This window comes from Plectropomus leopardus, chromosome 19 (genome assembly GCF_026936395.1).
Source record: "Plectropomus leopardus strain MGB_pleo_1.0 chromosome 19, ASM2693639v1, whole genome shotgun sequence".
Taxonomy (NCBI): domain Eukaryota; kingdom Metazoa; phylum Chordata; class Actinopteri; order Perciformes; family Serranidae; genus Plectropomus; species Plectropomus leopardus.
This window is the reverse complement of record NC_142194.1, coordinates 371,519-392,487: the sequence shown is the minus strand read 5'-3', so window position 1 is coordinate 392,487 and position 20,969 is coordinate 371,519. Positions and strand designations below refer to the sequence as shown.

At 46.4% G+C, this 20,969-nt stretch overlaps 3 protein-coding genes across 5 annotated transcripts in view; 2 read left to right on the top strand and 1 right to left on the bottom strand.

Moving 5' to 3' along the window:
- The first annotated feature begins 498 nt into the window (after nt 1-498).
- Nucleotides 499-14,199, top strand: noc3l (NOC3-like DNA replication regulator). Of its 2 annotated transcripts, XM_088069665.1 has the most exons (22): nt 499-687; nt 1,813-2,017; nt 2,095-2,227; nt 2,316-2,470; nt 2,569-2,646; nt 2,722-2,843; nt 4,100-4,261; nt 5,193-5,286; nt 5,371-5,546; nt 6,000-6,128; nt 6,219-6,350; nt 6,449-6,529; nt 8,197-8,297; nt 8,383-8,455; nt 8,698-8,761; nt 8,956-9,027; nt 11,337-11,518; nt 11,764-11,892; nt 12,053-12,150; nt 12,297-12,381; nt 12,480-12,587; nt 12,721-14,199. In XM_088069665.1, exons 1-22 carry the CDS (start codon nt 679-681, stop codon nt 12,742-12,744), a joined length of 2,412 nt encoding a protein of 803 aa, XP_087925791.1. In that variant the 5' UTR covers nt 499-678; the 3' UTR covers nt 12,745-14,199. The 2 variants fall into 2 exon arrangements, with proteins under 2 accessions (XP_087925791.1, XP_087925790.1); XM_088069664.1 differs by having other exon boundaries at nt 500-687; nt 12,480-14,199.
- Nucleotides 14,156-19,982, bottom strand: nudt13 (nudix (nucleoside diphosphate linked moiety X)-type motif 13; the record flags this gene model as incomplete). Its single annotated transcript, XM_088070471.1, has 10 exons — nt 14,156-15,085; nt 15,697-15,851; nt 15,999-16,110; nt 16,199-16,324; nt 16,398-16,504; nt 16,596-16,703; nt 17,233-17,361; nt 17,810-17,839; nt 18,920-19,062; nt 19,924-19,982. Coding segments are annotated over 10 exons (1,164 nt in total), but the record flags the coding sequence as incomplete, so codon positions are not given.
- A 679-nt stretch (nt 19,983-20,661) lies between these two features.
- rpp30 (ribonuclease P/MRP 30 subunit) overlaps nt 20,662-20,969 on the top strand; it is a 51,232-nt gene continuing 50,924 nt past the window's right edge. For both annotated transcript variants that reach the window (XM_088069667.1, XM_088069666.1), the window contains exon 1: nt 20,662-20,822. In XM_088069667.1, the coding sequence (XP_087925793.1) occupies nt 20,741-20,822 (82 nt within the window). In that variant the 5' untranslated portion in view covers nt 20,662-20,740. The remainder of the gene's footprint in view (nt 20,823-20,969) is intronic.

Here is a 20,969-nt window from a genome sequence, read left to right as displayed (position 1 = left end):
TTAAATTGTTTTATATTATTTAGAAAATGGATTTGGATTGCATGTTTCTGTTAAAACAGAAATTAATTTATTAATATTTAATATTTAAGAGCACTATGGTCTGGATTTGCATTACTTAAGACCTTAAATCAAACAAGAAAAGATGGAAAGAGGGGTGTAAACTGTAACATTTCTGTTCGTGGATAAAGGATTTCCCCATTAAAACCCCAACATAATTCGAATATTTGTTACTTGCGTCATAATAGCCCATTATACTCCTAATGGTAAAATTATAAGTAATGTTTAAGTTATTAAAAACATGACAAATTACACCCAAAATTCACTGTTAGATTACATTAGAAAATAAACATTTTAAAATGGACAATAATCATCATCATCATCATCATCATCATCATCATCATCATCATCAAACCGATATCGTCACTTCCTGTTGTCAGGTGTTGCTGTGTCATGTGACCTCCGGCCGCTGGGGGCACTGTCTGTGGACGATCAGCTGGTTAAGTGTTTCCAGGTCGTCGGTGTGAACCGGATCCTCCAGTCAGTCAGCACGCGGGTGGAAACAAACCGCAACTTTTCAGCAGAAATCACCGACAGTCTGCAACTCTCACACCGGAGAGGAGCGACCCGAACCCGGCCTGAACCCGCGGAGAGAGCCGGAGACACCGAGCCGCCGCCGCCATGGGCCCGGTGAGTTCACACCGGAGGACCGGGACGGTGTTCACGTGCTGATTTAACTGTTTGTGTTTCACCGGAGGACCGGGACGGTGTTACCGTGCTGATTTAACTGTTTGTGTTTCACCGGAGGACCGGGACGGTGTTACCGTGCTGATGTAAAGTGTCTGCTGTTATTCAGCTCGTTAACGGGAGCAGCAGCGGTCCGTCTTCAGTCTCAGACCAGACTCCATGAAGAAAGTGTTGATTTAAAGACTCTGTGTTTACAGCAGAAAGACCCGCTGAGTTTAAGATTATTTAAACCATGAACTAACTAACAGGAGTCATTTTGATAAAATCGGCGTCTGAATCATTAACCAGAGAGTGGTGGTTATTGTTATTATTATGCCATTATTAAAATGAGTGTCCATAAAGCTGCTGTCAGTCAGTCTGAAGGTCTCCGCCGTAGATCAGATCCTCTGCGGGAGCAGCAGCTGTTTCTCTGCAGTCTCAGACCAAACTCCATACAAAAAACTGCGGATTTAAAGGTTCCGTCTTTACAGCAGAAAGTCAGTCTGAAGCTCTGTGCTGTGTCCTCCTCACTGTCAAATATAATCTGTTTACATACAGGTGCCGATGGTAGCAGCTGATAGATAATCAATACTCAATGTGATCAGTTTTATTAGCAGCTGATAGTTAATCAATACTCAGCGTGATCAGTTTTATTTTGGGTGATTCCCTCCAGAGTTTGGAAAATAAAGCTCATTCAGTTTGTTTTTGAATTAAAGTGAATCTAATCTAATCGCTGTTTTTTTCTTTAGTGTTTTTTTAAAAAAAAAAATCTGAATCATGTGATCAGTTTTGTTGTTGTTTTTGTTTTTTTTTTAAATTCTATTTATAGATTCATGTATTTGTTTTTTACTCTTTAAAGCCGCCTTGGGTACTATAAACCCAAGTTGTTATAATTATTATTATTATTAAAAAATTAAGCACAAATCAGGAGGAGGTGCATTTGTGTTTTGTGTAAGATAAACAAAAGATTCATAATAAAGCCTTTTATTTTTCTGTTACCATGATTTTTTTTTATTGATGTCACAGGATGTTTAATTTTGAAAATACTCTCTCTGTCCTGATTTATGGATTTATCTGTACCCCCCGCAGCCGCGGTCGAAGAAGCGGCGTCCGACGTTCCGCCGGCTGCTGAAGACGAGCGGCGTGAAGCTGGAGAACAAGCTGAAGAACCGTCAGATGAAGCAGCAGAATGTCGCCAAGAAGCAGCGCAAAGAGCAGAAGAGGCTGCGGCAGGCGGTGAAGGACGCCAACATCAGGACGCCACGCCCCCTGGAGACCTACAGGAAGACGCCCGGTGAGTTACAGACAGGACCACGTGTCCCATGATGCACCTCTGTGAGCCCGCTCTCACTTGTAGGCTGTCTCTGACAGAGGAGGAGCAGCAGGAGCAGGAGGAGGAGTTCCTGGAGACTCTGCCCACCGACATGATGGAGGACGACGACCTGCAGCAGATGACGGAGCTCGCTCGCCACGCCTCCTTCATCACCAGAGACCTGTCGTCATGGTAACCACACACACACACACACACACACACACACAGGTGTAGGTGTGTGAGCGGTGACTGAGGTGTGTTTGTTTCGCGGGCGTCTCAGCGGGCCGGTGCACGGCGGGAAGAGGCGGAGCTCTGAGGTGGTGCGGAGTTACGAGAAGGTTCCCAGGAAGATGGCGAGGACGGAGGAGAAGGAGGTGATCCATCTGCTGCCCATCAAAGACAAGAGAGGAGTGATCCCGCAGAGCGTGGAGAGAGGTACGCACCACCACAGTTATTGATCTCTGATCAGTCTGATCAGCTGTCAGCTGAACGCCTTCTCTGTTTGTTTGTTTGTTTGTTTGTTTGTTTGTTAGTCATCACAAAGCAGCCGGTGGAGGAGGAGGAGGAGCCAGAGGAGGAGCCAGAGGAGGAGCCAGAGGAGGAGGAGGACGGTGAGAGCTGTTTCTGAACCTGTGTGAAGGATTTATTGATCTGTTGTGACCGATCGATGGTGTGTTCCTGATCAGAGGAGAGCGGCGCGGCGCTGACGGCAGAGCAGAGAGAGCAGCTGAGAGTCCACAAGATCAACCAGAAGAAACTCCACATCGCTGCTCTGGGATCAGCCGTCGTATCCGACCCCTACAGCAACGTAAGACTGATCCCAGACCAGACCTGCTGTCTTTAACCCCTTAGGGACTGTTTGTTATTAACCCTTCAGTGTCTGTTTGCCTCATTTTAGTCTCTTTCCTTCTTCCTGTTGTGATAACTGTGTGTGTGTTGATGCATGTGTCCTAAATGTAGTCCAGATTGTGTATTTGAGTGTAATCAGTGAATTTGCAGCTCAGCTCCTACAATAAGTCTAAAATACACTGTGGAAACTAAATAGTTACATTCAGACTGTTCAGGTCCAAAAATGCTCCATTGAAACCCATTCAAACTGACATTTTTGATCCCACAGCCATCAGAGCAGAAAAACAGGACTTGTATTATTTCTGGGTGTCATTCTGGGCTTTTGACTCTGAATTTGTCATTTTGACTATTTTCCACCTGATGAGGTCATTTTGACCATATTTGGCATATGGAGGAAATACATGCTATTTCCACTAGGTGACCTGTCACAGTCAATGTAGCTGCTGATCACTGACATATCCCAGACTGTCAGCAGCTACACTCACACACTGACATATCCCAGACTGTCAGCAGCTACACTCACACACTGACATATCCCAGACTGTCAGCAGCTACACTCACACACTGACATATCCCAGACTGTCAGCAGCTACACTCACACACTGACATATCCCAGACTGTCAGCAGCTACACTCACACACTGACATATCCCAGACTGTCAGCAGCTACACTCACACACTGACATATCCCAGACTGTCAGCAGCTACACTCACACACTGACATATCCCAGACTGTCAGCAGCTACACTCACACACTGACATATCCCAGACTGTCAGCAGCTACACTCACACACTGACATATCCCAGACTGTCAGCAGCTACACTCACACACTGACATATCCCAGACTGTCAGCAGCTACACTCACACACTGAGGAGGAGGAGACTCAACATCTTTCTTTTTTTCTTTTGTTTTTTCATCTAAAATCACAGTGGCATCATGACAAAAACCCAGGATTTAAAGGTTTAAATTCTGAAAATGAATGAATATGTGATATTTCTGATTAGGACTGATGTTCGTTAAAACATTAACTCAGTGAAAGTAGAAAATCCTATTTATGTGTAACGTGTTTTAAAGCCTGATTTTGAAAACCGCATTTTGTGTACAGAGAGATAAGAGTGTGTAATATAAAAGCAGGCCCTAAAGGGTTAATGTCTGTGTGTGTGTGTGTGTGTGTGTGTGTGTGTGCGTGTGTGCGTGTGTGTGTGTGTGATCAGATAAAGAAGGTGAAGGAGTTGCGGGGGATGCTGATGGAGGCGGACCCCTGCGTGGCGGTGACGGTCAGGAAGCTGGTGATGGTTTCTCTGATGGAGATTTTCAAAGACATCACCCCCACCTACAGGATACGACCTCTGACCCCTGAAGAGAGGGCCACCAAGGTAACCACTGTGTGTGTGTGTGTGTGTGTGTGTGTGTTTGTATGAGTGTCTGTGTGTGTGTGTGTGTCTGTGTGTGTGTTTGTATGAGTGTCTGTGTGTGTGTGTGTCTGTGTCTGTGTGTGTTTGTATGAGTGTCTGTGTGTGTGTGTGTGTGTGTGTGTCTGTCTGTGTTTTTGTATGAGGATGGACAAGTGTGGACGCATTATGTTTTCAAGTTGTTCGTCCATCCGTCCCATTTTAGTGACGGATGAATATCTGAGGAACACCTTGAGGGAATTTCTCCAGATTTGGCACAAACGTTCACGTGGACTCAAGAATTGACTTTTGAGATTTTGTTGGTCAGAGGTCAAGGTCACTGTGACCATGCAGCCATCTCATTCTCTTGAACACGATACCTCAAGAACACGTTAAGGGATTTTGTCTTTCATATTTGGCCAAATGTCCATTTGGCCATAGGTCAAAGGTCAAGGTCACTGTGTCCTTGTTTGTCTCATTCTTGTGAATTTCATATCTCAAGAAAATGTTTAGGGAATTTCTTCTAATTTGGCACAAACATCCATCAGGACTCAAGAATTGACTATTGAGATTTTGGCGCTTGAAGGTCAAAGGTCAGGGTTAACTTGTGTCCATCTCATTCCCTTGAGAGAGTTTCCTCTAATTTGGCACAAACGTCTACTTGCACTCGATGACACACTGATAAAAATTTGGTGGTCAAAGGTCACCGTGACCTCAGAAAACATATTTTTGGCCGCAACTCAAGAATTCATACGTTAATTATGACAGATTCCACACGAATGTCTGAGAGGATAAAATAAAGTTCTGGCATTAAATATCCAGGAGGTCAAAGGTCAACTGTGACATGTTCCTCATGTTTCTGGCTCAACGTCTGCAGAGTCAGTGATCTTCATGTCTGTCGTGCTTTTTTCTGCAGGTGAAGAAGGAAACTCAGCAGCTCAGAGAGTTCGAGGAAGGTTTGGTGAGTCAGTACAAGTTCTACCTGGAAGACCTGGAGCAGACCGTCCAAGGTACACAACCACAGCAACACACAACACACACACAGCACAACACAGCAGGAGACACACCTGCATCTGTTCACCTCTCACCTGCAGACTGGAAGCAGAGGAAGAAGAAGCGCAGCCAGGCGGTGGGTTTCCGGTCGTACCGCGGCCTCGCTCAAGTTGCTGTTCGTTGCCTGTGCGAGTTGCTGCTCGCTCTCCCTCACTTCAACTTCCACAACAACATCATTGTCGCCCTCGCCCCGCTGATGAACGACCCCGACAGACAGGTGAGAGACCGTCGATGATCAGGCAGCTCAGTGTTTCAGGTGTCAGGTGTGTGCTGTGATGTGTTCAGGTGTGTGTTTCAGGTGTCAGGTGTGTGCTGTGATGTGTTCAGGTGTGAGGTGTGTGCTGTCATGTGTTCAGGTGTGTGTTTCAGGTGTCAGGTGTGTGCTGTGATGTGTTCAGGTGTGTGTGTCAGGTGTGTGCTGTGATGCTGTGATGCTGTGATGCTGTGATGCGTTCAGGTGTCAGGTGTGTGCTGTGATGCGTTCAGGTGTCAGGTGTGTGCTGTGATGTGTTCAGGTGTGTGTTTCAGGTGTCAGGTGTGTGCTGTGATGCGTTCAGGTGTCAGGTGTGTGCTGTGATGCGTTCAGGTGTCAGGTGTGTGCTGTGATGTGTTCAGGTGTGTGTTTCAGGTGTCAGGTGCGTGCTGTGATGCGTTCATATGTGTGTTTCAGGTATCAGGTGCGTGCTGTGATGCGTTCAGGAAGCTCTTCCAGCAGGACAAAGAGGGCGGGGCTTCGCTGGCGGCGGTGCGTGTCATCTCCGGCCTTGTCAAGAGTCTCAACTACAACGTCAGACCTGAGGTAACAAATCAGCCTCTTAATCCAGAGTCAGTGTGCTGATGTTACATGTTGAGCTGTGATGTCAGAGCTCACCTGTCGCCCTGTCCCCAGGTGTTGAGGACGCTCCTCAGTCTGCGGATAAAGGAGGTGCAGATGAAGAAGGACATCGAGGACACGGCACCAAAGAAGAAATTCATGAACTACAAAGAGAAGAAGAAGAACCTGTCCAGGATGCAGAGGAAGGTAAATCACACACACCTGTCACCTGTCGACCACCTCATGACACACCTGGAGTTAATGTGTGTGTGTGTGTGTGTGTGTGTGTGTGTGTGTGTGTGCAGTGGAAGAAGGCGGAGGAGAAGTTGGAGAAGGAGCTGCTGGAGGCCGAAGCCTCCGAGAGCAAAGAGAAGAAGATCAAACTGGTGAGTCCAAAACACAAGGGACGGAAAGTGTAGAGACCAGAGAGACAGACGCACAGGCCCAGACATGTCTGTAGGATGTAGGACATTTCTAGGATGTAGGACATTTCTAGGATGTAGGACATTTCTAGGATGTAGGACATTTCTAGGATGTAGGACATTAGGTTCTTAGCTAGGCTGTCTGTCTGTCTGGGGGGCTCTATTTTGATGCCGTGTTATGCTCTCTGGCACCTTATGGATACGTAAAGTGCTTTTCCACTACATGGTCTCTACTCTACTCTACTCTACTCTACTGTACTGTACTCTACTCTACTGTACTCTACTCTATGCTACTCTACTCTACTGTACTCTACTGTACTCTACTCTACTGTACTGTACTCTACTCTACGCTACTCTACTCTACTGTACTGTACTCTACGCTACTCTACTGTACTCTACTCTACTCTACTGTACTGTACTCTACTCTACGCTACTCTACTCTACTGTACTGTACTCTACTCTACGCTACTCTACTGTACTCTACTCTACTCTACTCTACTCTACTGTACTGTACTCTACTGTACTCTACTGTACTCTACTCTATTGTACTCTACTCTACGCTACTCTACTCTAATCTACTCTACTCTACGCTACTCTACTCTACTGTACTGTACTGTACTCTACGCTACTCTACTCTACGCTACTCTACTCTACTGTACTGTACTCTACTCTACTGTACTCTACGCTACTCTACTGTACTCTACGCTACTCTACTCTACTGTACTCTACGCTACTCTACTCTACTGTACTCTACGCTACTCTACTCTACTGTACTCTACGCTACTCTACGCTACTCTACTCTACTGTACTCTACTCTACTCTTCTCGCCTTTGGTATTGGTACTTCTCTGGGGGCTGTTTTCCATTAGGAGACAGTACCGCCTTAGTGTAGCTGGTTGTCATAGTGATGCGGTGCGACTCTGCCGTCACGCCTCTCTGTCTCTGTCCTTCTGTGGACGATGACGAGTTCAGGTGAATACGGAAATGTAGGAATCTGAGCGCAGCGCCGCTTCACGCGCAGACGGCCGCAGCAGGAACAAACACGGAAGTTAAATAGTGGAGACGGATGTTCAGAGAGGGAAAATTTAGGAGCCTTTGTGTGCCGAAATTATATATTCTGTAACACCAAAGTCAACATTTGTTAGAGCTCCCCCCAAACGTCTCAGTGGAGACGAGCTCCTCTCAGCTCCTACACAAACCACACACACACACACACACACACACACACACACACACACACACACACACACTCACTCTCACACACACTCTCTCTCTAAGCTGAGGAGCATTTGCACCTCCAGGAGAGCAGGTACTAAAAAACATGTACCAGGTACCTTTTCCTAACAAAAAAACAAAAAAAGGCGAGCAAAGTAGAGCTGGAACCATGTCGTGGAAATGTGCCATAAAAGGACAAAAACAAAAAAGAAACTAAACACTCCTCCTCCTCTCTCCTCCGTCTCCTCCCTCTCCTCTCCTCTCCTCTCCTCCTCCTCCTCTCTCCCTCCTTCTCCTCCTCTCTCCCTCCTTCTCCATCTCCTCTCTCCCTCCTTCTCCATCTCCTCCTCCTCTCTCCCTCCTTCTCCATCTCCTCTCTCCTCCTCCTCCTCTCCTCCTCCTCCTCCTCCTCCTCAGCACACAGAGACTCTGAACATCGTCTTCCTCATCTACTTCAGGATCTTAAAAAAAGCTCAGAAGTCAGTTCTTCTTCCTGCTGTTCTGGAGGGGCTCGCCAAGTACGACACACACATTACTATAGTAGTACTGTAGTAGTACAGTAGATGCACCTGAGGCACTAACTGTGATGTCACTTCCTGTCAGTTTTGCTCACCTGATCAACCTGGAGTTCTTCGACGACCTGCTCAACGTGCTGCAGAACCTCATCCAATCAGGAGTGAGTATTCACCTCTGCCCCGACAGTCACGAGGTCACGTTAACGACCTCTGCCTGTCCGTCAGTGACCTCGGAGGTCATGACCTCTGCCTGTCCGTCAGTGACCTCGGAGGTCATGACCTCTGCCTGTCCGTCACGTTAACGACCTCTGGGAGAAATTTTCAGTTCAAGGGTTAAAATATTTTCTGATGTTTAGTAATAATCGTTGTCATCGTCACCTGATCGACCTCGTGTGCTCTGCAGGATCTGTCCAATCGGGAGAGTCTCCACTGCATCCAGACCGTCTTCACCATCCTGTCAGGACAAGGTCTCAGAGCGTCTGTGTCTTTGAGTGTGTCTTTAAGTGTCCCTGTGTCTGTGTCTGTCTCAGTGTGTGTGTTACTCTGTGTGTGTGTGTGTGTGTGTGTGAGAGAGAGAGAGACACAGTGCATGTTACAGTGTGTGTGTACTGAGTGTCTGTTCAGCTGAGCTGTATCAATAAAGTTTCTGTGTTTGTATCAGGTGACGTTCTGAACATCGACCCACTCAACTTTTACTCTCAGCTGTACAGGATGCTGCCACGGCTGCACGCAGGTCAGAAACGCCGCACACTTCCTGTTTCAATTAACTTTTCTTTATCAAACTCAAACTCTGAGGGAGTTCAATACAGTGCCTTGCGAAAGTATTCGGCCCCCTTGAACCTTTCAACCTTTCACCACATTTCAGGCTTCAAACATAAAGAAATAAAATTTTAATTTTTTGTCAAGAATCAACAACAAGTGGGACACAATCGTGAAGTGGAACGAAATTTATTGGATAATTTAAACTTTTTTAACAAATAAAAAACTGAAAAGTGGGGCGTGCAATATTATTCGGCCCCTTTACTTTCAATGCAGCAAACTCACTCCAGAAGTTCAGTGAGGATCTCTGAATGATCCAATGTTGTCCTAAATGACTGATGATGATAAATAGAATCCACCTGTGTGTAATCAAGTCTCCGTATAAATGCACCTGCTCTGTGATAGTCTCAGGGTTCTGTTTAAAGCGCAGAGAGCATCATGAAGACCAAGGAACACACCAGGCAGGTCCGAGATACTGTTGTGGAGAAGTTTAAAGCCGGATTTGGATACAAAAAGATTTCCCAAGCTTTAAACATCTCAAGGAGCACTGTGCAAGCAATCATATTGAAATGGAAGGAGTATCAGACCACTGCAAATCTACCAAGACCCGGCCGTCCCTCCAAACTTCCATCTCAAACAAGGAGAAAACTGATCAGAGATGCAGCCAAGAGGCCCATGATCACTCTGGATGAACTGCAGAGATCTACAGCTGAGGTAGGAGAGTCTGTCCATAGGACAACAATCAGTCGTACACTGCACAAATCTGGCCTTTATGGAAGAGTGGCAAGAAGAAAGCCATTTCTCAAAGATATCCATAAAAAGTCTCGTTTAAAGTTTGCCACAAGCCACCTGGGAGACACACCAAACATGTGGAAGAAGGTGCTCTGGTCAGATGAAACCAAAATCGAACTTTTTGGCCACAATGCAAAAGCGATATGTTTGGCGTAAAAGCAATACAGCTCATCACCCTGAACACACCATCCCCACTGTCAAACATGGTGGTGGCAGCATCATGGTTTGGGCCTGCTTTTCTTCAGCAGGGACAGGGAAGATGGTTAAAATTGACGGGAAGATGGATGGAGCCAAATACAGGACCATTCTGGAAGAAAACCTGTTGGAGTCTGCACAAGACCTGAGACTGGGACGGAGATTTATCTTCCAACAGGACAATGATCCAAAACATAAAGCCAAATCTACAATGGAATGGTTCACAAATAAACGTATCCAGGTGTTAGAATGGCCAAGTCAAAGTCCAGACCTGAATCCAATCGAGAATCTGTGGAAAGAGCTGAAGACTGCTGTTCACAAACGCTCTCCATCCAACCTCACTGAGCTCGAGCTGTTTTGCAAGGAAGAATGGGCAAGAATTTCAGTCTCTCGATGTGCAAAACTGATAGAAACATACCCCAAGCGACTTGCAGCTGTAATTGGAGCAAAAGGTGGCGCTACAAAGTATTAACGCAAGGGGGCCAAATAATATTGCACGCCCCACTTTTCAGTTTTTTATTTGTTAAAAAAGTTTAAATTACTCAATAAATTTCATTCCACTTCACGATTGTGTCCCACTTGTTGTTGTTTCTTGACAAAAAATTTAAATTTGATATCTTTATGTTTGAAGCCTGAAATGTGGCGAAAGGTTGCAAGGTTCAAGGGGGCCGAATACTTTCGCAAGGCACTGTATGTTGCCATGGCAACAGTTCATGATTTTGTTACTGAACTTTACTGCAACTTCACCTCTAATGTGACCCGTGGTTGTGCAGCATGTTGATCCACTCACTCTCTCTGTGTTCATCCTGCTGTGTGTGACAGGCTAACTGTCAGCAGCACACGGCTACTGTAACCCTGTATTCATTAACTGGTTTGATGTCGGCTTGTCTCGTCCTCGTCCAGCTCGCTGTCTCTGAACCTTCTGACTGATAAGACAAACAAAAATTTGGTCCAGCTGAAAATGTTTAAATATTTGTTTGAACTTTGTGACTTTTTAGAAAAGCTGGCGTCAATTAATGCTTTTCATTCTGCAACGATCACAAAAACGGCCTGTAATCCTGGAGGGAGGGTTAGGGTTAGTGGTGTGTAAATAAAAATACAAAAGTTATGAGTGTAAAGTACATACAAACATAAAAACATACATAAACATATATACACAAACATTAAAGTACTCATTAAGTCGTAATACTAAATGTCAGTCACTGATGACAATATCAGTATGTAACTCAACTATATATATATTAATACATGACCATAAACATGAGAATAAATGTCAAGCCGCCGTCTGTCTGTCAGGGGCACCCAGTGCTGACATCATCATCGTGCTGCGGTGCCTGGACGCCATGCTGACCCGTCGAAAGAAGCAGGTGACCCTGCAGAGGGCGATGGCGTTCGTCAAGAGACTGAGCATGCTCAGTCTGCATGTGCTGCCCAACGCCAGTGTGGGGATCCTCGCTGCCAGCAGAGCCGCCATGCACGTGAGTGTGTGTTTAAGATGACGTCACAGCAGCTTCAGGCGGCGTCACCATGGCGATCATCTTAGAATCGCCCCTCAGGGAGGACGAACCGATCTGAAGCTGGAAACACTCCAGAGACACACCTGGTACCAGCGGATACACCTGTACTCACTCTGTGTGTGTGTGTGTGTGTGTGTGTCTGTGTGTGTGTGTCTGTGTGTGTGTGTCTGTGTCTGTGTGTGTGTGTGTGTCTGTGTGTGTGTTAGGCGTTCCCTAAGTGTGATTTCCTGTTGGATAACGAGGTTCAGGGCAGCGGCTTCTACCTGCCGGAGCTCGACAAACCTGAACACTGCAACGCCCAGAACACAGCGCTGTGGGAACTACACACTCTGCAGGTACTAATACTCACTCTGTAGGTACTAATACTCACTCTGCAGGTACTAATACTCACTCTGCAGGTACTAATACTCTGTAGGTCCTAATACACACTCTACAGGTCCTAATACTCACTCTGCAGGTACTAATATCTGTATCTCATGTTGCCGTGTGTTTCAGAGACACTACCACCCGGTGGTGCAGCGGTTGGCGGTCCATCTGAGTCAGGGGGCGCCCAGCGAGGGGTCGGGGTCGCTCTCCGTGGAGCTGAGCCGCAGGTACGTCTGATGATGGCACCTTAAAGGAGCAGAAACTGTGGACGGCTCCTTCAAACAGCTGGTGTGTGTGTGTGTGTGCGTGCGTGCGTGCGTGCGTGCGTGCGTGCGTGCGTGTGTATATATATATATATATACTTCCTGTGCAGGTCTCCATTGGAGCTGTTTAACAACTACAGCGTCGCAGACATGACCTTTAACCCCCCTGTAGCTCCGCCTGGCAGCAAGAAGAAGGTACACAGCTCAAACGCACCCTCACACACCGCCACCGCCAATCAGCACGACTCATTAATTATTGATCGACTTGATGATGGACTGTTTCCGTCCATCAGGATCGTTTTGGTGTGACGCTGCTGGACGCCGAGCTGCAGAGACGAGCAGAGAGCGCCCTGACCGCCGTCACCGAGGAGACGGAGCTGGACTTTACTGCAACACACACCACACTGACACACACACAGTACTGACACACACACAGTACTGACACACACACAGTACTGACACACACACAGTACTGATACACACACACAGTACTGACACACACACAGTACTGATACACACACACACACACACACCGCACTGACACACACACAGTACTGACACACACACACACACACACACACACACACACACACCGCACTGACACACACACACACACACACACACACACACACAGTACTGACACACACACACACCGCACTGACACACACACACAGTACTGACACACACACTGACACACACACAGTACTGACACACACACACATACACACACACAGTACTGACACACACACACATACACACACAGTACTGACACACACACACACCGCACTGACACACACACACACACACACACACCGCACTGACACACACACAGTACTGACACACACACACACACACACACACACACACACACACACACACACCGCACTGACACACACACAGTACTGACACACACACCGCACTGACACACACACAGTACTGACACACACACACACACACACACACACACACAGTACTGACACACACACACACAGCACTGACACACACACACACACACACACAGCACTGTCACACACACATACACTCAGACAGCACTGACACACACACACACAGCACTGACACACACACACACACAGCACTGTCACACACACATACACTCAGACAGCACTGACACACACACAGTACTGACACACACACACAGCACTGACACACACACAGTACTGACACACACACCGCACTGACACACACACAGTACTGACACACACACCGCACTGACACACACACACAGTACTGACACACACACACACAGTACTGACACACATACACACACACAGTACTGACACACACACACACACACACACACACAGCACTGTCACACACACATACACTCAGACAGCACTGACACACACACAGTTCTGACACACACACACAGCACTGCCACACACACACAGTACTGACACACACTCACACACACACACAGTACTGACACACACTCACACACACATACACACACAGCACTCACCACACACACACAGTACTGACACACACTCACACACACACAGTACTGACACAAACACACACACACAGTACTGACACACACACACACACACACACACACACAGTACTGACACACACACACACACACACACACACACACACAGTACTGACACACACTCACACACACAGTACTGACACACACTCACACACACACAGTACTGACACAAACACACACACACAGTACTGACACAAACACACACACACACACACACACACACACACACACACAGTACTGACACACACTCACACACACACAGTACTGACACACACTCACACACACACAGTACTGACACAAACACACACACACAGTACTGACACACACACACACATCTGATAATACAAGTGTTGCCTTCAAAATAAAAGCTGTCAGTTCCAGTTATTGATCAGGATATATTGATCAGAATATATTGATCAGGATGTAACTGATCAGGTTGTGTATAAATAAATGTTTCAGTTTTATTTCTCAGATTGAAATAAATGTTTTTTATTGGAGCTGAATCCTGTGTTTTATTTTGCAGTGAAGCTTGAAAGTTTAACTCTTTAACTCTGAAAAATGTTTGACTCAGCACTTCAGCACCAGCAGCTTCAAATTTTCAGCATTTTAACAGAAACTGAGACCTGATCTGAGAGCGGCTCCAGACCAACAGACGACTGTCAGCTGAAGGAGACACTCAAGACTTTTTGTTCTTGACCGCAGAGACACTGAGACGTCTTACTCAATGTCTGAGTGATGAAGAGGACGAGTCTGTCTGTCTCTTTGTCTCCTTTTGATCTGTGAGTCTCTGCTGCAACTGAATAACTTCAGATTGGTGCTTATGTCCCTCACCTGTCCCCTTCCTGTGAAGACGTCTGAAAATCTGATCCAGGACTCAGAGGGACTTTTGAATCCGTTAGGACATTCAGTCCTACATAGACGCTCATCTGACGGTTCTGGTCCTTTTAAAAGAAGTCCTCAGGACGCCCACTTTGACCTCCATTCTAGACTGAGGACACTGGATGAGGACTGAGGACTCTGAGAACTCTGAATGAGGTCTGAGCACCCTCTGGATGAGGACTTAGGACTCTGTAGACTCTGGATGAGTTCTGAGGACTCTGTGGATGAGGTCTCGGGAGTCTGTGAACTCTGTGTGGATGAGTTGTGGACATCAGGTTTGTTAAAGACTCTGTGTGTTCTGGTCCCAGTTGGATGTTACTCTTCCACCTGGCGGTGTGTCTGGCGGTCCGCCCACTCTGTGATGAGGCGGTGGGCGATGGCGTGTTTTGGAGGGAGCCAGAGGACAGGGGGGTCACCTCTCCGGGGTGGAGTCTTCACCTGCAGGGCCGAGGTGATCTCCTCCAGACTGAACCAGCGGGCGTCCTCCAGCTCAGAGTGGTCCACCTTTAACTGGAGGACAGACAGAACAGCAGCTCACATGACTGAGTACAACAGGACGTTTTACCTGGAGTACCTAAGGGCTCAACGCTTGGACCTCTACTGTTCTACACCGATCTCAAGATACCTGCACCGATCACAGCACCGATCACAGCACCGGTCACAGCACCGATCACAGCACCGATCACAGCACCGATCACAGCACCGATCACAGCCTTTCTACATCAACTGCTGGATTCCTACACAGTTTTCCGGATTCTTACACTAATCGCGGCATTCCTACACCAACTGCGGGTTTCCTGCACAGCTCGCTGGATTCCTGCACTGACTGCAGGATTCCCACACCAATCACAAGATTCTTACACTAACTGCAGCTTTCCTACACCAATTACGGGATTCCTACATCGTTTGCCAGACTCTGATACTAATCGTGCTGTTCCTGCACTGACTGCAGGATTCCTACACAGATCGTGGGTTTCCTGCACTAATATATCATATACCATCATATACTGTCTTTTTTTTTAATGCACTGATCCTTAAACTTGTCTTTTCATCGGCCCCTCCTCAAGACTGAGCCCTGTGGAAAAAAAGGAAACCTTAATTTGAAATGTGCCAGAGCTCACCTGAATGTGGGCGGGGCTTACAGAGGCATGGCAGCCCATCATGAAGGAGCTGTGTGGGAAAGGCCAGTGCTGCGAGGAGCTGAAGGAGACACTGTGGACCTCCAAACCCACCTCTTCTGCCACCTCCCTGCGAAGAGTCTCCTCCAAAATCTCACCTGGAACAACCAGAGACAGACAGGTGAGTCAGTAGACCAGGGAAGTCTTTGAACAAATGATCCTGTGGACAGGTAAGTCTGTGAACAGGTGAATCTGTGGACAGGTAAGTCTTTGGACAGATAATCCCGTGGACAGGTAGGACTGACCCATGTCACAGAAGCCGGCCAGTGCACTGTACATCCCCCGAGGGAAGGACGACTGTCTTCCTAACAAACACCGTTTCCCATCAGACACCAGGACGATGACCACTGGAGACATCTTCAGGAAGACCAGGACAAACCAGTGAGAAACCAGTTCCAGACTGGAGTATGCGTCACCTACAGCAGACTGGTTCTGGTTCTGTTACCTTGGGATAGTAGATAATGCCAGAGCTGCTGCAGACTCTCTGACTTCCTGCCTGGTTGCGGTGGGTCGGCTGGCCCGTGGCGCTGCAGAACCCGCTGGTTTGATGCCAGCGCAGCAGAGCCTGACCCTGAAGCACAGAACCTGGGTCAGCACCTGACAGCTGAGGGAATATGTGGGTCAGTCCAGGTGTGGGGACTCACCTTGGCCACCAGAGGTGCTGCTGCTCCGGTTAGAAGAAAGAACGCCTTTCTCAGATCGATGAAGGTTCCTCCAGACTCTTCTTCGACTGCTGCCTGATCCAGTACTCCTGTAACACCAGAACAAAGAGAACCCACAGACCGGGTCCATCAGGGACTCACAGTGCTGTCAGTTTAACTCTGAACCTGAAGGGTTCTTACCGACATCGAGACAGAACTGAGCCTGGTTCTGTTCAGAACAGCCAATCAGAACTGCCTCCTGCAGAAGGGTTCTGTCCGAACCGAGTCTCTCAAGGATCACCTGCAAATCTGGAACACAAAACACAGAACAGGAGTTCCTCAGATCATGGTCCTCTGCATGAGGTTTTACATGGTTCTCTATCAGAGGTTCTATATCTTTTCTTTTGCTTCACTTTTACCACTTCTCTCTCCAAAGTTCTCAAACTGTAGTAACCTTAAACGCAGAGTACTTGTGGTTCTTATTCATTAGTTTTCCAACTGAGGCTTTTAGTCCTCCACCTGTGGTTCTCTTCCCTTGGTTCTCCAGCTGTGGTTATGCTATTGAAGTTTTTGACCTGTGGCTCCCAGTTCTCTGTACATGAAATTTTCTCCATCAGTTCTGTGTCTCTGGTTCTCTAAGTGTGGTTACAATCCCGAGGTTCTGGATTTGAAGCATTCTCTGCAAGGCTCTCTACCTGTGATTCTGTACCTGAGGTTCTGTGGCTCTGTACCTGTTGATCTGTACCTGGGTTCTGAGATTCTGTACCTGTGGTTCTGTGGATCTGTACCGGTGGATCTCTACCTGTAGATCTGTGGATCTGTACCTGTGGGTTTGTACCTGCGGTTCTGTGCCCGTTGTTCTGTGGTTTGTGCCTGTGGTTTTGCACCAGTGGATCTGTGGTTCTGTACTGGCAGTTCTGTTCCTGAGATTGTGTGGTTCTCAACCTGTGGTTCTGAGGTTCCGTACCTGTGTTTCTGTGGTTCTGAGGTTCTGTACCTGTGTTTCTGTGATTCTGTGGTTCTGAGGTTCTGTACCTGTGATTCTGTGATTCTGTGGTTCTGAGGTTCTGTGGTTCTGTACCTGTGTTTCTGTGTTTCTGTGATTCTGTGGTTCTGAGGTTCTGTACCTGTGGTTCTGAGGTTCTGTACCTGTGTTTCTGTGATTCTGTGGTTCTGAGGTTCTGTACCTGTGTTTCTGTGATTCTGTGGTTCTGAGGTTCTGTACCTGTGTTTCTGTGATTCTGTGGTTCTGAGGTTCTGTACCTGTGTTTCTGTGATTCTGTGGTTCTGAGGTTCTGTACCTGTGTTTCTGTGATTCTGTGGTTCTGAGGTTCTGTACCTGTGATTCTGTGATTCTGAGGTTCTGTGGTTCTGTACCTGTGTTTCTGTGATTCTGTGTTTCTGTGGTTCTGTACCTGTGTTTCTGTGATTCTGTGGTTCTGTACCTGTGTTTCTGTGATTCTGTGGTTCTGTACCTGTGTTTCTGTGTTTCTGTGATTCTGTGGTTCTGTGGTTCTGTGATTCTGTGGTTCTGTACCTGTGTTTCTGTGATTCTGTGGTTCTGTGATTCTGTGGTTCTGTGATTCTGTGGTTCTGTGGTTCTGTACCTGTGTTTCTGTGATTCTGTGGTTCTGTGATTCTGTGGTTCTGTGTTTCTGTGTTTCTGTGGTTCTGTGGTTCTGTGGTTCTGTACCTGTGTTTCTGTGGTTCTGTGGTTCTGAGGTTCTGTACCTGTGTTTCTGTGTTTCTGTGATTCTGTGGTTCTGTGGTTCTGTACCTGTGATTCTGTGGTTCTGTACCTGTGTTTCTGTGGTTCTGTGGTTCTGAGGTTCTGTACCTGTGTTTCTGTGTTTCTGTGATTCTGTGGTTCTGTGGTTCTGTACCTGTGATTCTGTGGTTCTGTACCTGTGTTTCTGTGGTTCTGTGCCTGTGTTTCTGTGATTCTGTGGTTCTGTGGTTCTGTGATTCTGTGGTTCTGTGCCTGTGTTTCTGTGATTCTGTGGTTCTGTGATTCTGTGGTTCTGTGATTCTGTGGTTCTGTGGTTCTGTACCTGTGTTTCTGTGATTCTGTGGTTCTGTGATTCTGTGGTTCTGTGGTTCTGTGATTCTGTGGTTCTGTGATTCTGTGGTTCTGTACCTGTGTTTCTGTGGTTCTGTGGTTCTGAGGTTCTGTACCTGTGTTTCTGTGTTTCTGTGATTCTGTGGTTCTGTGGTTCTGTACCTGTGATTCTGTGGTTCTGTACCTGTGTTTCTGTGGTTCTGTGGTTCTGAGGTTCTGTACCTGTGTTTCTGTGTTTCTGTGATTCTGTGGTTCTGTGGTTCTGTACCTGTGATTCTGTGGTTCTGTACCTGTGTTTCTGTGGTTCTGTACCTGTGTTTCTGTGATTCTGTGGTTCTGTACCTGTGTTTCTGTGGTTCTGTACCTGTGTTTCTGTGGTTCTGTGATTCTGTGGTTCTGTGGTTCTGTGATTCTGTGGTTCTGTGGTTCTGTGATTCTGTGATTCTGTGGTTCTGTGGTTCTGTACCTGTGGCTCTGAGAGCTGCAGGTGTGAATGTTCCCTGTTCGGTGCGTTGCAGCAGAGGAGACAGACGGTGGAACAGGAAAACGTGACCGTTCTGCAGCGCGGCAGCACACGCCTCATCGTCCTCTTTCAGTCTGCTCACATACCTGAAAGGTTCAATCAATCAATCAATCAATCAATCAATCAATCAATCTGTCTGTCCATTGGTAGTAAAGTCTTAGTTACTGAACCTGGTTCTGGAGACAAAGTCTGAGCAGCAACGAGTTGACACCCGAAATGATGAGAGGACCACCCTCAACATGGCCTGTTAGCCTAGCTTAGCACAAAGACTGGGAGCAGAGGGAAACTGTTAGCCTAGCTTAGCACAAAGACTGGGAGCAGAGGGAAACTGTTAGCCTAGCTTAGCACAAAGACTGGGAGCAGAGGGAAACAGTTAGCCTTTTGATCCACAGGAGAGTGCTGATTTTGTGAGTAGAGACAAATATGCCAAACCCCCTGTAAGAATGTAACATTTAAGATTTTGTTTTAAATTTTAAAATAAATTTTACTTGTTACAGAATAATTTCAGCCAAAATTCTGAATCCTTAGTTTCCACTCATCAATTCGGCTCACATATAATCAGTCGAGCTACTTTTATTTTAACAGAAATTCAACATATAGACTGATGCAACTTATATAAACTCCCTCCAGCTCTCAGAGTCCTGCAGCAGACTCTCTGTTTGGACCATAGACTGTAGTTAAAGTTATTATAAAGTTATTAATTTACAGTCTCTGATTTGTACCCAGACTTTGATCAGATGAGTGCTTACGTTTGTTTTTTGTTTTTTTGTTCACCGAAAACAGCTGAATCACAAAGCTGTCAGATGTTTAAATGGACTTCTGAATGACACGAAAAGTAAAACAAGCCAACTAACGTCTGCAGTGTGCTTTAATAAATACCTGAGTGTACTGTGTGCAGTACTGTCCTGCAGTATCAGTAATAGTACTGTGGTAATAGTGTTAAATACTTGCAGCTGCTGCTCTTCTTCACGCTCTGACCTTCTTCTTCTTCTTCTTCTTCTTCTTCTTCTGCTGCTGCTGCTGCTGCTGCTGCTGCTGCTTCTTCTTCTGTGGTTATTCTGCAGGCGTGTTAGTGCCTCCTGCGGGACTCATTGTTCATTATTGTTGTTAAAAACAAGAAAAAAGAATAAATATTTGTGATTATTATACACGTTTATGAATAGATGTGAATTAAACATAAATTATATGATATATGCTATAATTTATAGTCATTACATATAACAAATATATTACAATATGTAATCTATAAATATTGAGATATTTATCAACCAAAAAAATTAATTATACAATAATATAATGTAAAACTTTGCTTTTGGAGAGCACGTCTTCTTTAAAATCTGCCAGAAATTGAAAATAAAAAATGCTAAACCACCCAAAAAAGAAAGAAAACTGCCAATTTTTCAAGTCTTTTTTTTTTCCCAAATCGCCAAAATATTTAATTTCCAAAATACCCAAAACCTTTAAAGAAAAGAAAAAGCCAAAAATCTTTTCTAAAAAAACCCAACAACAGTCCATGTAAGCCATTTAAAGTTGTATTCCCCTCCACTAAAGCCAAAACAATAAAAGAATTTAAATAAAAATAAAAAATGAAAAATAGATAAATAAATAAACACGAGTCCCTCCGCAGAGCCGCCCCCTTTCTGCGGCACCCCACCCCTCTGACAACTAACGAACAGTCCCCAAATTATTGTAACTACCAGGAAGGACTCCAGTTCCCAGCATGCCGTGGGGCTCCACACGTGTCTGTTAGCAGTCAGCAGCATCATGTCGGTGTTTCTGGATCTAAACCTGCGGGTCTGCGCGGACCGGAGCCCCCTGCAGAGTCTGATAGAGACCGCCGCTCACCGTGAGTCTCCTCCGCTTCACCGCCGAACCCGCCGCTCAGCAGCCGGAGCTCCGCGCCGCTCCGCCGGCTGCTAACTCTGCTAGCACGGGGGCCGAGCTACGGGTCTCACGGGTCCGGGTCTCTGTTCGGGTTCAGTTTATCAGCTAT